Below are 14,727 nucleotides of genomic sequence, written 5' to 3'. Positions count from 1 at the left end.
ACAGCCAAGACGTCGTGGAATTACTGCGCGTGCTCAGAACCCTTGGCGCTGCGGGCCCGCCCTCAGAAGCAGGTCGGTAAGGCACGTGGGTTGTTCAGTTGGATGGCAAGGCGGAAAAAGTGGAGAAATTCGGGAAGAGGTTCAGGGAGCGGCTCAGTTATCTCCCAGCGCCCCCAGGAGACTCTACTAGGACACTTGGATCCAGCAACTTTGCTTCAAATCACCAGCAACCCAAAGGTAATGTATTCCTGGGATACCAACTTTCAAAACCACCCTGCAAATGATTACCTTGTAGGGTAGCTCTTCTAAAGAGCAGTGCGGTGCCCTTCCAGGTCACAGAACACAGCAGGGGGCCTGATGGATCTTTCTAGTGCAACTAGCAGAACTTAGTCAGCTCATGTCTCCTTAGAAGTCTGCATATTCAATCCAAGGAAATAAGTTCCAGTCTGTCATAATTCATGTTTATTTTTGTATATAAAAGAAGGACCAGGATTGTTTTAGTGGTTTAGTTTCAAGTTAAAATTATTGCAGCTGTTTTGGAAACACAGTATGGAGGAACTGGATTGCTGTTGATATTTACAAAGTTAATATAATATGACATGAATAATAAAAAGTGGAAAATAGGCAGTATTAACATGTAATAACTATAATAAGTCTGGATATTGGCACTAAGGGTTTAAGGTGACTTATGGCAATAATATGCTTGTTTAGGAAGTAAGCATGGTCATTCCATTCCCAGAACACCAATTAAGATTGAGTTTCTGTCTGAAGCAGTTCAATAATACTACGAGTTTATTACCATGACCAACATCCCTGCGAGGTCAGTATTGTAAGCCAGATTTTGCAGGTGGGAAACTGATATTCTTAGTGATCAAGGTAACACAGCAAGTCAGTGGGAGAGCCAGAAACTTAGGAGAACTTAATGCTAAAAAGCACTGTCTCAACTTGGATGTGTTAATATAAACACAAGTCAGTATGGTGCATACTGGAAAACTGTTAATTTTTTATTGAGCCACATAGTAACTATTTATAAAAGTTTTGGAAATCTCTGTTCCTGGAAACACTGGAGTCCCAAATTATTTCCCTCTTGAATTTCCTCTTCTCCAACATTGAATATACTGCCAAAGTCATCTTTTAAAATGTAAGACTCATGTTAAATTTCAATTACTTCCTAGAACACAAAAAGACTATACTGTTTGGAAGTTTCAACACAAGTCAAGGTTCCAAAGGACTAACAAGACTTCATTCTCTTTTTATCCTTTGAAGAAGTATCCCTGTGTCAAGATGAAGGCATTTTAAGAAGGACATTCGGGGAAAAGCTGTAACTTCTGTTGACAGAAGACCATCTTGAGCCCCATCAAAATGGAACTTTGTGTGCTAAAACTTATTTAAAAGCAACAAATTCATTATGTCTTAGTGATATAAAATTTCGGTAAGACAAGTAACTACTGTCCCTCAAGTGACATAAAAATACTGCAGCACACATCTAGTTCTGCTCATCAAAGCTGTTTGCGGTATTTAATCGAGCTGGAGAAGGAGTTTTTGGGTGAGCCATCTGTTAAAACAAGAACATTATAATTTAGATTCTAATTTTATGTAAATGAACACATAGTTTAAGAGAACTAAAACATTTAAAATTTTAAAAATTTTGAGTTTCTTTCCAGTGGCAGCAGCAGTCTTATTTATTCAGAGGATGTTACCTCTGAATACTAATTAGGACTATTATGCTGAACATGTAATATGCTTGTTTTCAAATGATGGTGCCCAAAAAACTGGTACTACAGAAACACTAACTCAGGAACCTGTCCCTGCAATAAACCCCACTGCCAACTCTGACCGCTATATCTATACAAGCAACACCACAGGATCTAACCAATCAGCTATACCATCAGGCATTCATATACTTCCATATCCACTTAATGTTATACATGACATCACGTGTCAACAATGCTCCTCTGCCAGGTATGTTGGACAAACCAGACAGTCTCTCCACTAAAGGATGAATGGACATAAATCTGACCTCAGGAATTAGAATACAAATAAACCTATAGAGGAATACTTTGACCTCCTTGGTCATTCAATAATAAATTCAAAAGTAACATTCTTCTACAAAAGAATTTCACCAGAAGATTACGGAGGGAGACATCTCAATTGGAAGTCATTTGCAAATTTAACAAATTTAAACTAGGTTTTAACAGAGATCTCAACTATCTTATGCATAACCCCTTTTTCCCCCCTCCTTCCTTCTCCCTCTTCAACCCTGCACCCCCCGGATTACATAAACCCTGGATTCTATTTGTTTACTACAATCATCTGAGGAAGTAGATCTTACTCTCAAAAGCTCATGCCCTAATAAATTTGTTAGTCTCTATGGTGCTACAGGACTGCTTGTTATTTGTGATGCTACCGCAACAGTATTAATGGTTCTTTGAGAACCCATGCATATTTTAACTTATGGTGTTTCTTCCTGCATCCAATGAACCACAGAGACATCTGGAAAGTAGCACATGAATTGAGTGCCAAATATTTGGAATGAAGTGCCATGAATCTCTAATCCCCTTTCTTCTTCCTAAATTTTAAAACCCTATGGCTACGGCTGCATTAGAGAGTTTCGTCAACAAATCTAGTCATGTGTCCACACATAAAGTGCGTTTTGTTGACAGTATGTTGACAAAAGTCAGCACTTTAGCTGACAACCTTCTGTGTCTCTCAGATGAGGAAGAGTGCCTTTGTGGACAGATTCTATCAACAAAAAAGCTATATGGATGCTCTGGGGACCTTCTGTTAACAGACAGGGTTTCCAGTTCACCAGGTAGCCCTGTTTGCTGAGCTTCCGGTCTGCCATTCTGTCGAGAGGGGGCCGGGCAGCAACAGAGCAGGTCGCTCTTTCGATCCGCATTAGCTTCTGGTCACATTCTCTCAACAGACATTTTGCCAGATAATCTCTTCTGACAGCAACATCTGTTGACAGATGCTTCCAGCATAACCGGAGCCCAGGAGAAAAGTAGTCTAAAGGATAAGTGAACACAGGGAGACTTTGGAAAGGTATTCCCCCCACACAGGAGCACTTCTAGCACATTTCATTCTCAAAGATCTGAACATAGAATAACTAAATGTTAGATACAGGTTGAACCTCTGGAGTGCCGAACTCTCTTGTCTGGCAACATACATAATCCGGTATCAAAACAAAAAGCAGTCAAGTAGCACTTTAAAGACTAGTAAAATAGTTTATTCGAATTCGATTTCAATTCGACATTTATATTCAAATTCGGAACATTAACACATGGTTTAAATCGGGATGTGAACTTTCTGAGTCACTATAGGGGCTCATCTGCATACTTAACTCTAATTCTTGATCTTCCCCCTCCACTCTCTGATTTGCTCACCTTGATTATCTTTTTCTGATTTGTCCTCCTTGCTTACTGTTTTTGGTTCTCTGTGTCTTAAATATTGAGTCTGTTCTGGTCTGGATATGGTCTGAAGAAGTGGGTCTGTCCCACAAAAGCTCACCTAATAAACTATTCTGCTAGTCTTTAAAGTGCTACTTGACTGCTTTTTGTTTTGATAGTGTATAGACTAGCACGGCTTACTCTCTCTTACTATAATCCGGTATGATTTTAATTAGTTGGACTACCACTTGTCATGGGTATGTCCAAGTTTCCCATGGTCCCATAAAGTTTGTTTACAACCACTAGTCCTGGCTCTCAGTGTTTTGTGTTGTTTATTTAGGTGTAATTTACCCCTAAATGTCTTCTAAGACTCCAATAAACATTGGAAGTGTTGGTAATGCTGCTAAACAATATTGATGCCCCATTGCTCAGCAAATTCTCTCATTTGGCACAGTCAGGTTCCAAGGTGCCTGACTAGAGAGGTTCAGCCTGTAGCATGAAGGTACTGGACTGGGTGTCAGAAGACCAGGGTTCTATTTCCAGCTCTGTCCAGGACCTGCTGGTTGATCTTGGGCAAGTTATATCATCTTTCTATAGCTATTTTCCAATCAGTAAAATGGCAATAAAAACCCTCTTTTATAAAATACTATGATCTATGAAGGAAAAAAGGTTTTACTAGAGGTAAATTATAAATGGGGCACCAAGACACTTCACATCCCACTAACACCTCTTATGTCTGCCAAGTGCCATGCAGCTTAGTGACACCCTACCGCGAGGTACTATTTTGGAACTATATCTTACATTGTGCTTTTAAAACTCGAACCAAAACTTTATGTAACAAGAAACTGGCTTAAACACAAATCCTTGCCTGAAATTTGCGCCTCAGTGCTTGTGTCATTATTGGTGTCAATCCTGTGCCGGTTTCCATGTTCTCTTTGTTAGTTAATGGAGTTCCACCAGGACTCCTGAAGAGATCATAAGAAATTGTAAGGGGCATTATTCTTAGATTTCTGATTAGCTGAAAACTAAAAGAAAGCTAAAAAGGAAGTTACCTCTGAATATTGACTTTCTTAAGATGTTTTCTAAGGTCTATTTGATTTTTGCTGGGAGTACTGATTAAAAAAACAAAATATTAAAACCAACACGTTTTTCAAGTACTGTCAGTTTGACTTATTAGTCTAAACATGTCAAACAGAGAATAGATGATACATTAAAGAATATAGAAAGTTCCTTACATTAAGAAGTTTGTAACAGGAGCTGGTGGGAGCTTGGATTTAGGTCTCAGATTAACGCTTTGTAAATCTGAGACTGTAAGTAATGCCTTGTGCTTCTTCACTGGTGATTCTGCCTAAAGTTAAAAAAGAAAAATGTTACCAAAATGCATTTTAAAAGACCCCTCTGAACATAAAATCTATTTAATATTAATACCCTGTGCATTTTTGTGCACTACAGCTCATCATCTGTTTTGAGTCATTAAGATTTAATGTACCTTGGACAAAAATAGACATTTAATAGAAGAGTCCTGTAAAATACTGTACAAAGAAACACATCTATATATGGTTAAAACTTACATGTTTATACAACTACAGGAATGCTGGATGCTATATCCCTAAACTAAAAAATAAGTATACCACGCATTGACTGGCTCCTTCTGGGGCCTTGAGCGAAGTCACTTAACTTCTCTGCCTCAGTTCTCCAACTGCAAGATTAGGATAACAATATTTATTCATTATTTATTTATTTCTTACTGTGGATTTGGCAATTGGGTTAGTCAGCTGATAAGTCCAAATTCATCTTGGAGTGAAGCCACTGAAGTTTTTGAATGAACTGTACCTAAAGGATGGATTTCATCTCATGTTTCGTGTAGACATAATAACTATAATTATCTGAAATTTATAATGACTTGTAATGGGTATTCGCTTAACTCCTTTATTATTTTGTTCTATCATCATTACCCCAAAATGTATTGTCTAGAACTATAAAAGGCAACATAAACAAAAGACTAGAGTAGCTAAGAATATGAATGCATAAGTTATTTAAAACAAACATCTCACATGAGGTGGAAAATATCAAAGCATATATTCTGTACTTCATTAGGGAATATTCATTGAGGCACAAGAAAAAGGTGGTGCTTAGTTGATTTTTAGGACAGTTTTTGAGAGTCGAACTATCAACTGTAATTTTTCAGCTAACCAGAGTACATGTATTAGCCTTTGTTAAAACTGTGGCCTAAAAAATTCAATGCATGGATCTAAACCAGGGCAAGAGAAGTTTTGCAGAAGCCAGGAAAGATCTGGAAGAATATGATTCTCTACAGCCAAGGTATTTAGGCATCTAACACTCACCGATTTCATTGGACCTATATGTGTATACCATCTGAGGCTACAGCAACAAAACAGATTTATTGACTTAGCAACCCGTTTTGATATGGTTCTGAGAAACCAGGCATTATTTTTGTCAGAACACAACTCCAAGACACAAATCCTGGGTTTAGTGAACAGTTCAACCAAAAGGATGCACTGAGAGCAATCTTTCCCTGCGTCCAAGCAAAGGAGATGCTCCACAGCTATTACTCCAAACTTGAGAGAAGAAAAAGTTGTTTCTGCTCATCACAACCATTAATTCTGCACTCAGACCTCCAGTGTGCATAGAGCCCTGGAGCTCGGGTCCCCAGAATATGTTGTTTCTAGGAGTCCTCCATAAGGCTCCTGCCAACACACAGTGGAACACATTGGTTTGATAGCAGGCTGGAGTTCTATCAGAACAGTGCTATCCAGTTACACAGATACCTACACGTCCTTTGGTTTACCTGGTCTGGTTTTGTGTAATTCTGTGTCTTCTTTAGTTTCACATTCAAGAGATCCTTGAGAGTTATTTGTATGGGCCCATTTGTTACTGATGTTGCCTGAACAAAGTTGGAACAAAAAGTAGAATCACCAAACCAAAATCCATCAAAGAGCAATTGAAAAAAAAAAAGATAGTTCTGTTGCTCCCTACCTCAAGTGCTTTTGTGCCATTACCCCTTTTGAGGAGGACAGAAGCAGGTGGTGGTGGTGGTGGTGGTGGAGGAAGAGGTGGTGGAGGTGGAGGAGGGGGAGCAGATGCAAGTTGTGACACTCCTGCAGAAGGCAGAGATATCGGGTCTGCCAGGCCAATCTGTGCGTGACCAGAAAGAGCTAGAAATGGTTTATTGCACTTTCCGCAAGGACAGTTTTCTGAGGAATTAACAGTCCCACTCATCTGAGGAAAAAAAACAAAAAAACAGGGATCATTAAATTAACTGTTTAAAGAACAGGAATGCTTAGGGAACGGAATTCATAACTGCCACTGAACCAGGATGCCAGACCCATGAGATGCCTGCTATTGGAGCGATCCCAGTTGGCTAATTGCTGCCTCTCCACCCCACGGTTGCTACATTTCAGTAATGCTCTGTGCAGAGGGAACATGAAGAGTTTTGCAATGAAAGGAGCTAGGACATGGTTCTCAAACCCTGGAGCATGTGCTTTTCTTTTTTTTCTTTCTTTTTCTAAAGCGGTCTGGCTACCAACCCTGGGTGGCTGGGGCTCATGCACACCTGGCACCTGGGCTCTCCTTCTTCCCTGCTAAGTATCTCACACAAAGGCAGCACACCCCACCTCAATTTTCACCCAGTGGCAGCAGGGCTCTAGATGTCAGCCCCGGAGTGGCAGCCAAGTATGTGTGGCATTAGGGTGCTAAGTTTGCTGCTATTGTGCTTCAGAGCTAGGCACCCAGGCAGCAGCCACTGCTTTATGCTCTGTTTTCAGAGCTGGGTGGCGGTATGTATGTACTTCGGGGGATAGAGGAGAGAAAATTACTATAAACACAAAAGCGGGGGCAATCAAATAAATTTGAGATCCACTGAGTTAAAGAAATGCAAGGCATTTTTATTTACACAGGCTATATCATTTTCAAATCAGAATTTATTCATTTATCCGGCGAGTCTGTTCCATATTTGGGGTAAGATTTTCAAAAGCACTTCTGTGACTTGGGAGCAAATTATTTTGATTATCAAAACACAGATAACATTCTCTAATTTTCTTTGTATGTAGTCCGTGACCCAGCTGTATTCTATTAAACCTCAGTAGGGGGAAATATTTATGCCGTAAGTAGTAAAAGTGCCTGTGTCATCAGGGAATATTATGATCTAGACAATTTATAAAAAGGCAGAAAATTTTGAAGAGCAATTCAGATCTCACTCCTGCAACTTCTTCCCTTTTAGAAGTGATCTGCAACTGTGTGTAGCCCCCTATCTTAAGGGATGTTTTATATGGACATGGTGGTCTTTTTGAATAGAATACTTTGAGAGGCTACTATTTTAATTTCAACACCGTCTTTTACTATGGAAAATTAACAACTATTATAGCCAAAATACAGTGAAAACCTTTAATTTATTATTAATCAAACTACCAGAAACAAGATGATGGGCAGTACCTATGTAATCTCAGAGGGTGGCACTCTGATACATCAGGATTGATGTGTAACTTGTTTGTATTTGTGTAGGAAGACATGCCTCGGAGGGACTGACTTTATCTGGCCTCAGGGGCAGTGACCCATTGTTACTGACTGAGCATCCTTCCTCTTTTCTGCCATCTTGTCATTGTCAGAGGGTACATAGGCTGGTGGCCACCCTTGACCAAAACTTCAAAATGGCCATATTAATGGCCAAATCAAAGAATACTAATGAGGCGATGAAATTAATATTCAGTGCCTCATTAGCATGCTGTCAGCCATGGCACTTTGAAAGTGCCGCTTTTGAACACGCGCTGCTCAGCTACACGGGGATCCCTTTTGAAAGAATCCTGCACATTTTGAAATCCCTTTATTCCTCTTATTCAGCTGAGAGGAATAAGGGGATTTCAAAATATGCGGGGTCCTTTCAAAAAGGACCCCCATGTAGCCAAGCCGCGTGCGTTCGAAAGTGACATTTTCAAAGCACCATGGCTGGCAGCATGCTAATGAGGCATGAATATTCATTTCAGCGCCTCATTAGTATTCTTTGATTTGCCCATTAGCATGGCCATTTTGAAGTTGTGGCCAGAGGGATGGGGAATGGTTCAGAAGAGTCTACGGATAACTATTACTTCACTTCACTTGAAAATAAACCTGGCCTGGTGCCTTCGATTTTCACCTAATCTTGTGGTCTTTTGGGGGCTCTCTTGAAGTCTGCTGTCCTAGCTAACTGCATAAAAACAGTGCAGCATATGGGGGAAGCACATGCACAGTTATCCTAAGTAAATGGAGCAGAATATCTGTCAAGACACCATACCAGTGACTTCTGATCCACAGTTGAAAACACTAGCTTAGGCCAACATGAGAAAAATCACATTGCTAATGGGTTGAATGTAACTGACCTGGATCATTCCTTGTAATCTGGAAAATTCAATTTCCAGCTTTTCCACTTGTTGCTTCAGCCTGCTCAGTTGCCGCAGGTAGAGTCGCGAAGGGAATATGGTATCTTTGATTACTTCAAAACTCTAAGCATCACAAGGAAACCAGAAGAATATTTTCAGAATTAAACACAATGGATGAAATTTCAAAAGCACTTAAATGACTTGGGAATATAACTCCCACTGAAAGTCATTGAAAAGTCTTCCAATTGTATTCAGGAGCACACAGCAGCATGGAGACAATTAAAATTTGATATCTAATTTTTTTCCTTTCCCATCCTTGGGTCATAGCACACCAGAAATGCAGACTTGATACATTCATAAGATCTCATCTTATAATTTGCTAAGTTTAAACGTTGCAAGTGGCTGCAAATTGTTAGATCATGAGGAACTGAAGGATGGACTATGTTTCTTTGAAAAGATGTGATCCTATAGATTCTCAATCAAGTTTCAAATTCTAACACCAAAACCCACAGTATATTTTTTTTGTCTGACCATCAAGATCATTCACTAACATCTCCCAGGCTATTAAGAGTTGCAATCTGGGTCCTATGTCATTGCAAATTCTCCAAATACTGCAATTAAAGTCTACAACTTCACATGCAATCTCAATGTCCCTGTAATTCTGGGCATTTTTATCAAACATATTCCCCAAGCCGATACCTTTGATTGAACATTAATAATAGTCCCTTACTAATTCTTCAACTAGACAGAGATTCTCCAATAACTAGAGTTAAACTTTCACCTTAATTTTGAAGTTAAGTGGACTACACATGCACAGACCACTTAGAAAACATACCTGTGCAACATTGTTCTGGCACCACCAGTACAAAGACGATGCTGTCATTGCCAAAGGTCTTATTGCATCTTTTACACTGGGAAGGACTAATGACCAGACTGAGTAGGTACTACGTTGGCTGTGGGTCGGGGTTGGAGAAAGACCATCCAATAACCTGTGTAAAAAAATTTCAAATTCAATTTTACAAGCAAACACATAATTTTAACCACCCAAATATGGAATTGTGATCAATCAGTTGGTGATTTACAAATGCCAAAATAATAGGTGAGTTTGGTGTCGATATCAATGCAAAGGAAGGGGTTGGTGGGAAATAGTGTGTTGTGCTGTAGGCTACATTACTGCCCCAGCAAAATAATAGATCTTCCTCAGAATTTTTTTTTAAAGGGTCAAATTATTTACATTTTTGGATAACTCTTTTCCAGGTCTCATTTCCTGAAACATTTAAAATTAAATTGGATAGGCCAGACAAGGGAAGATGTATAAGAGGGGACAATTCTGCAGCAGCCAGACCATGAAGCAGATGGGACTGAACAAGTCCCCTCCATCTCCAATGTCTGTGATTCATGTACTGTTTGGAATTAGCAACGGACATATAAATTGGATTAAGGAAAAAAACCCTCAGTGTAATGTGAGCTTACCTTTGAGGGAGAGGATTCAAACACTGCAGTTTAGTGACATCTTCCTTCTTTTTCATTAGAACTTTTGTTTGGGCCCGCAGCTTCCGTCGGCGTTGCTTATACTTTGCCATTATTTCTAGGGATCCAAGATCAAGAGCAGGTAAATCATTCTACAAGAGTTTATAATCCTGCTTTTATTATTGGTGGAAAAGAGGAGGGATGCATGGCAATAATCCTACTTCAAGATATTTGGAACTGCCCTATTAGAAAAAAAGTAATGCTTAAAAGCATGAAGAATGATTACCTCCTTTAACGTAATTCTGTGATCACTTGTGTGATGTCATCTCATTGAAATATTAGACATCTGATGAAAATGTGGCATTTAGCCAGAAAGAAAGGCTTAACCAGTTTATTCTGAGTTTAGACTTCTGTGTAGAGTAGCCGTATAATGGAAGGATCGAGGGCCCAGTCATTAGCTGGAATAACCCCAGTTATGGACTTTAGGCTGTAATCACGGACTAAATTCTAAAAGAACTTTTTGCATCTACAAGATCACCATCTCTGTTTTCTTACAGCTAACGGAATGATATAGAAGCTGACATTTTAAACTCCATCATTTTAAACCACATCATGCCAGGGAAATGCAGGAATTGTTGACAAGGGATTGTGAAGAGAAGGCAAATCAGGTTTGATAGAGGAAATCATCACATCATTCTGCAAAATATACAGAAAAATAATATACCCAGAAACTCTGTAAAATGCACTGCGTGGTCCAAGGGTGAAAAAAAAGTGACCTCTTTACCCTCCCTGGCACATGCCTGTTTTGGAAGATATGCATTCACTGCCTTCCTCTGTTCAAATCTTCCTTTTCTCCACTGAGAATGCCAACAACTAATTCCTAAGTCTGACAGTTGTGGGCCGTGTATATACTAGCCCCAAACTTCGAAATGGCCACGCAAATGGCCATTTCGAAGTTTACTAATGAAGCACTGAAATGCATATTCAGCACTTCATTAGCACGTGGGCGGCCGCGGCACTTTGAAATTGACGCGCCTCACTGCTCGTCCCAACGGGGCTCCTTTTCGAAAGGACCCTGCCTACTTCGAAGTCCCCTTATTCCCATGAGCTGATGGCAATAAGGGGACTTTGAAGTAGGCAGGGTCCTTTTGAAAAGGAGCCCTGTCGGGATGAGCCACACGGCGGCGAGGCGCGTCAATTTCGAAGTGCTGCGGCCGCCCGCATGCTAATGAAGCGCTGAATATGCATTTCAGCACTTCATTAGTAAACTTCGAAATGGCCATTTGCATGGCCATTTCGAAGTTTGCGGCTAGTGTAGACGTAGCCGTGGTGATGGTTTTGTACCATGGGTACCTCTCTAGCGAAAACCAGACTGAGTGAGAACTATCAACTTGCTATACACAGCCATTCTCACCTGATAGATGTTTGTTGCACTGCCAATCACTATTACTGACATTTGTTTGTGTTTGAATTAGTGCCATCACGTCAAAGCCCCGCTCCATCCAACAAACATCCATGTTCAAGATTTTAGTTTAACTCTTTTAAAATAAAATAATTTAGGCACAAGCTCTGTAACAGGATTGCCTGGCTTCTGCAGGCCTTGGCCAGTGAGTGCTTCTAGTTTGAATTTTTGTAAATATTCTCAGAGAGACAAAGTGGATGAACCCATACCTTTTATCATATCTTCAGTATGTGGGACTGAGACGTCTACAGTCACATTCCACATAAAGAATATGGGAGAGATAAGCAGTTTCTTACAATATTCTAATTGAGCAATTCTGGAGCAATTAAGATATTGCAACCTATTATACATAGGAGTTTAACAATAATTTGCAAGTTGCTTTAAAAAATAACATCTTAAAGAAACTGAGATTGCACTTCCAATTAGTTAAGGAATTCAGCTTTACTCCCTGTCTGAAGAGTTAAGTAATGTTATCCATCTGGTGTTATCCATCTGCTTTATGAAAATATGCTTATGAATATGACTATTCATAACTGGAATATTGTTAGGCAAATACTTCTTGTTAGGTACCATTGGAAAGCTTGTAATCTACTGAGTATGATTTTCCCCTTTGTGTGCATGTACCATTTCCATATCTCAAATTAGTCATATTGACTGTAGATGCATTACAGAATCATAGAATACTAGGACTGGAAGGGACCTTGAGAGATCATCGAGTCCAGACCCCTCCCCTCATGGCAGGACCAAGTACTGTCTAGTCCATCCCTGATATCCCATTTATCTCACCTGTTCTTAAATATCTCCAGAGATGGCAATTCCATAACCTCCCTAGGCAATTTATTCCAGTGTTTGACCACCCTGACAGTTAGGAACTTTTTCCTAATGTCCAACCTAAACCTCCCTCGCTGCGGTTTAAGCCCATTGCTTCTTGTTCTATCCTCAGAGGCCAAGAAGAATAAATTTTCTCCATCCTCCTTAGGACACCTTTTTAGATACCTGAAAACCACTATCATGTCCTCCCTCAATCTTCTTTTTTCCAAACTAAACAAGCCCAATTCTTTCAGCCCTTCTTCACAGATCATGCTCTCTAGACCTTTGATCATTCTTGTTGCTCTTTTCTGGACCCTTTCCAATTTCTCCATATCTTTCTTGAAAGGTGCCCAGAACTGGATACAGTACTCCAACTGAGGTCTAACCACTGCAGAGTAGAGCAGAAGAATGACTTCTCATGTCTTGTTCACAACACGCCTGTTAATGCATCCCAGAACCATGTTTGCTTTTTTTGCAACAGCATCACACTGACTCATATTTAACTTGTGGTCCACTATAACCCCTAGATCTCTTTTCTGTCCTACTCCTTCCTAGACAGTCACTTCCCATTCTGTATGCGTGAAACTGATTGTTCCTTCCTAAGTGGAGCACTTTGCATTTGTCTTTATTAAACTTCATCCTGTTTACTTCAGACCATTTCTCCAATTTGTCCAGATCATTTTGAATTTTGATCCTATCCTCCAAAGCAGTTGCAACCCCTCCTAGCTTGGTATCATCTGCAAACTTAATAAGCATACTTTCTATGCCAATATCTAAATCGTTGATGAAGATATTGAACAGAACTTGTCCAAAACAGACCCCTGCGGAACCCCACATTATACTTTTCCAGCAGGCATTTTCTTGTGGCTAATTTGCCAGACTGGTGCTTGCACTGGATTCAATTTTTCTGTCTATGAAATGCAAACAAAATCCTTCTTTTCTTCCATGCTTTAACCATCTTCCTGAGTTAGAAGCCAGCTCCATGTCTTATTATGTACACTAGAACATCAGAGGTGTGAACACATGAGGAATGGAGGTTATTCATAACTCTGAACAAAATATTAAGATAGTTCTTTGGACTCTAAGAGGTCTCTTCCAACCCTAGGAATTCTATGATTCTAAGTTTAAAATTAATGTAGACTTAATATAGCTTTGGAACTTTACTGTGCTGAGGAAAAATGTTGCTTTCTTTTTTAAAATAGTTTATTTACACACAGTGCTATACCATATTTGCTTTGTGCAAGGGACATTCTGCTGCTTCCTGATTGCGTTTCTGATTCCAAATGAGGTGTGTAGTTAACCGGTCACTTCATAATGCTGGAGTTCATAACTCTGTGGCTCTGCTGCATAGTGTGCGTCACCCAGCACAGCAGGGCCTCTAGACATTAGATAACACATAACTAGGCAGGACCACCGTTAGGATGTATGGAATCCCATGCAATACTATTAAACTAGCACCCTTACGCCCACCAGCAGCCAGGAGAGCTGCAGGGTGATAACCATTTTTAGAGAAGTGATTCCTAACTTAACCTAAGCAGCACATTAAATATTTTAAAGCAAATCTTTAAGTTCCTGTAGACTAACCTAGAAGCTTAAGAAAGGGACAGGGGCTGGTAAACGCATGTTAAATGGCTTCATTATCCCTCGCACGGCTCTCCTCCGGGTTCAGTGTTCTGCTGAGAGGTCTGCCATGCCCTTTTCACTTCTAAGTGACTTAGCTCCTCTCCGGAGGAAGCAGACCCATAGTCCAGGAAGAGGCGGGAGAGTGGACGTGAAGACTCAGTAATGTCCCTAATTTGAGCGTGCCCTACGCAGCTGGCTGTTGTGGGTGTGGGTAAAGACGGCCCCGTAACAAGGTCCCGGGACTGCACTCCCTGCCCGCACCAGGCTACTCCTCAGCCTAGCAGGGGCATCCCCCTGCGAGCCTCCCTGCGCCCTCAAGGGGACCCTCTGCGCCCCCCGCCCGTGCACCCCCTTAGAGTAGGGTCGCCCCAAACAGCCTGCCCCTTTGTGCTCCGGGGAGAGGGCTGCCAGCCATGGGGCTCGCTCTCTCCTTCACTTACTAACCTGCTCAGATGTCAGAGCAACGTCCCGGCCATTCAAAATCGCGACATTAATCCACCTTGAGCCAATCGCAGCTCCGCTCTCTTCTCTCTCCCACATAGGCCGTCACCCGCCGGCGCTATCAAAGCTGTGATTGGTTGCAGGGAAGTCAGGCCCAGCC

General features: G+C 40.7%; 1 protein-coding gene and 1 long non-coding RNA gene across 3 annotated transcripts; one reads left to right on the top strand and one right to left on the bottom strand.

Annotated features, from left to right (window-relative positions):
* The first annotated feature begins 62 nt into the window (after positions 1-62).
* On the top strand, positions 63-3,694 carry LOC142023075 (uncharacterized). Its single transcript, XR_012648105.1, has 2 exons — positions 63-237; positions 1,176-3,694. It is a non-coding gene; the product is annotated as an uncharacterized LOC142023075 (long non-coding RNA).
* On the bottom strand, positions 1,424-14,637 carry PRR11 (proline rich 11). 2 transcript variants are annotated; one of them, XM_075013654.1, is made up of 10 exons: positions 14,571-14,637; positions 10,235-10,349; positions 9,597-9,750; positions 8,762-8,884; positions 6,387-6,629; positions 6,199-6,294; positions 4,625-4,737; positions 4,442-4,501; positions 4,258-4,354; positions 1,424-1,555 (listed from the first exon to the last, which is right to left on the bottom strand). In XM_075013654.1, the coding sequence occupies exons 2-10, from the start codon at positions 10,342-10,344 to the stop codon at positions 1,487-1,489; spliced, it is 1,065 nt and encodes a 354-aa protein (XP_074869755.1). In that variant the 5' UTR covers positions 10,345-10,349; positions 14,571-14,637; the 3' UTR covers positions 1,424-1,486. The 2 variants fall into 2 exon arrangements, with proteins under 2 accessions (XP_074869755.1, XP_074869756.1); XM_075013655.1 differs by having other exon boundaries at positions 10,235-10,473; positions 14,571-14,596.
* Between the last annotated feature and the right edge of the window lie 90 nt (positions 14,638-14,727).

Source organism: Carettochelys insculpta, chromosome 19, assembly GCF_033958435.1.
Source record: "Carettochelys insculpta isolate YL-2023 chromosome 19, ASM3395843v1, whole genome shotgun sequence".
NCBI classification, from domain to species: domain Eukaryota; kingdom Metazoa; phylum Chordata; order Testudines; family Carettochelyidae; genus Carettochelys; species Carettochelys insculpta.
Note: the sequence above shows the minus strand (reverse complement) of the source record. Positions and strands in the feature narration are given on the sequence as shown.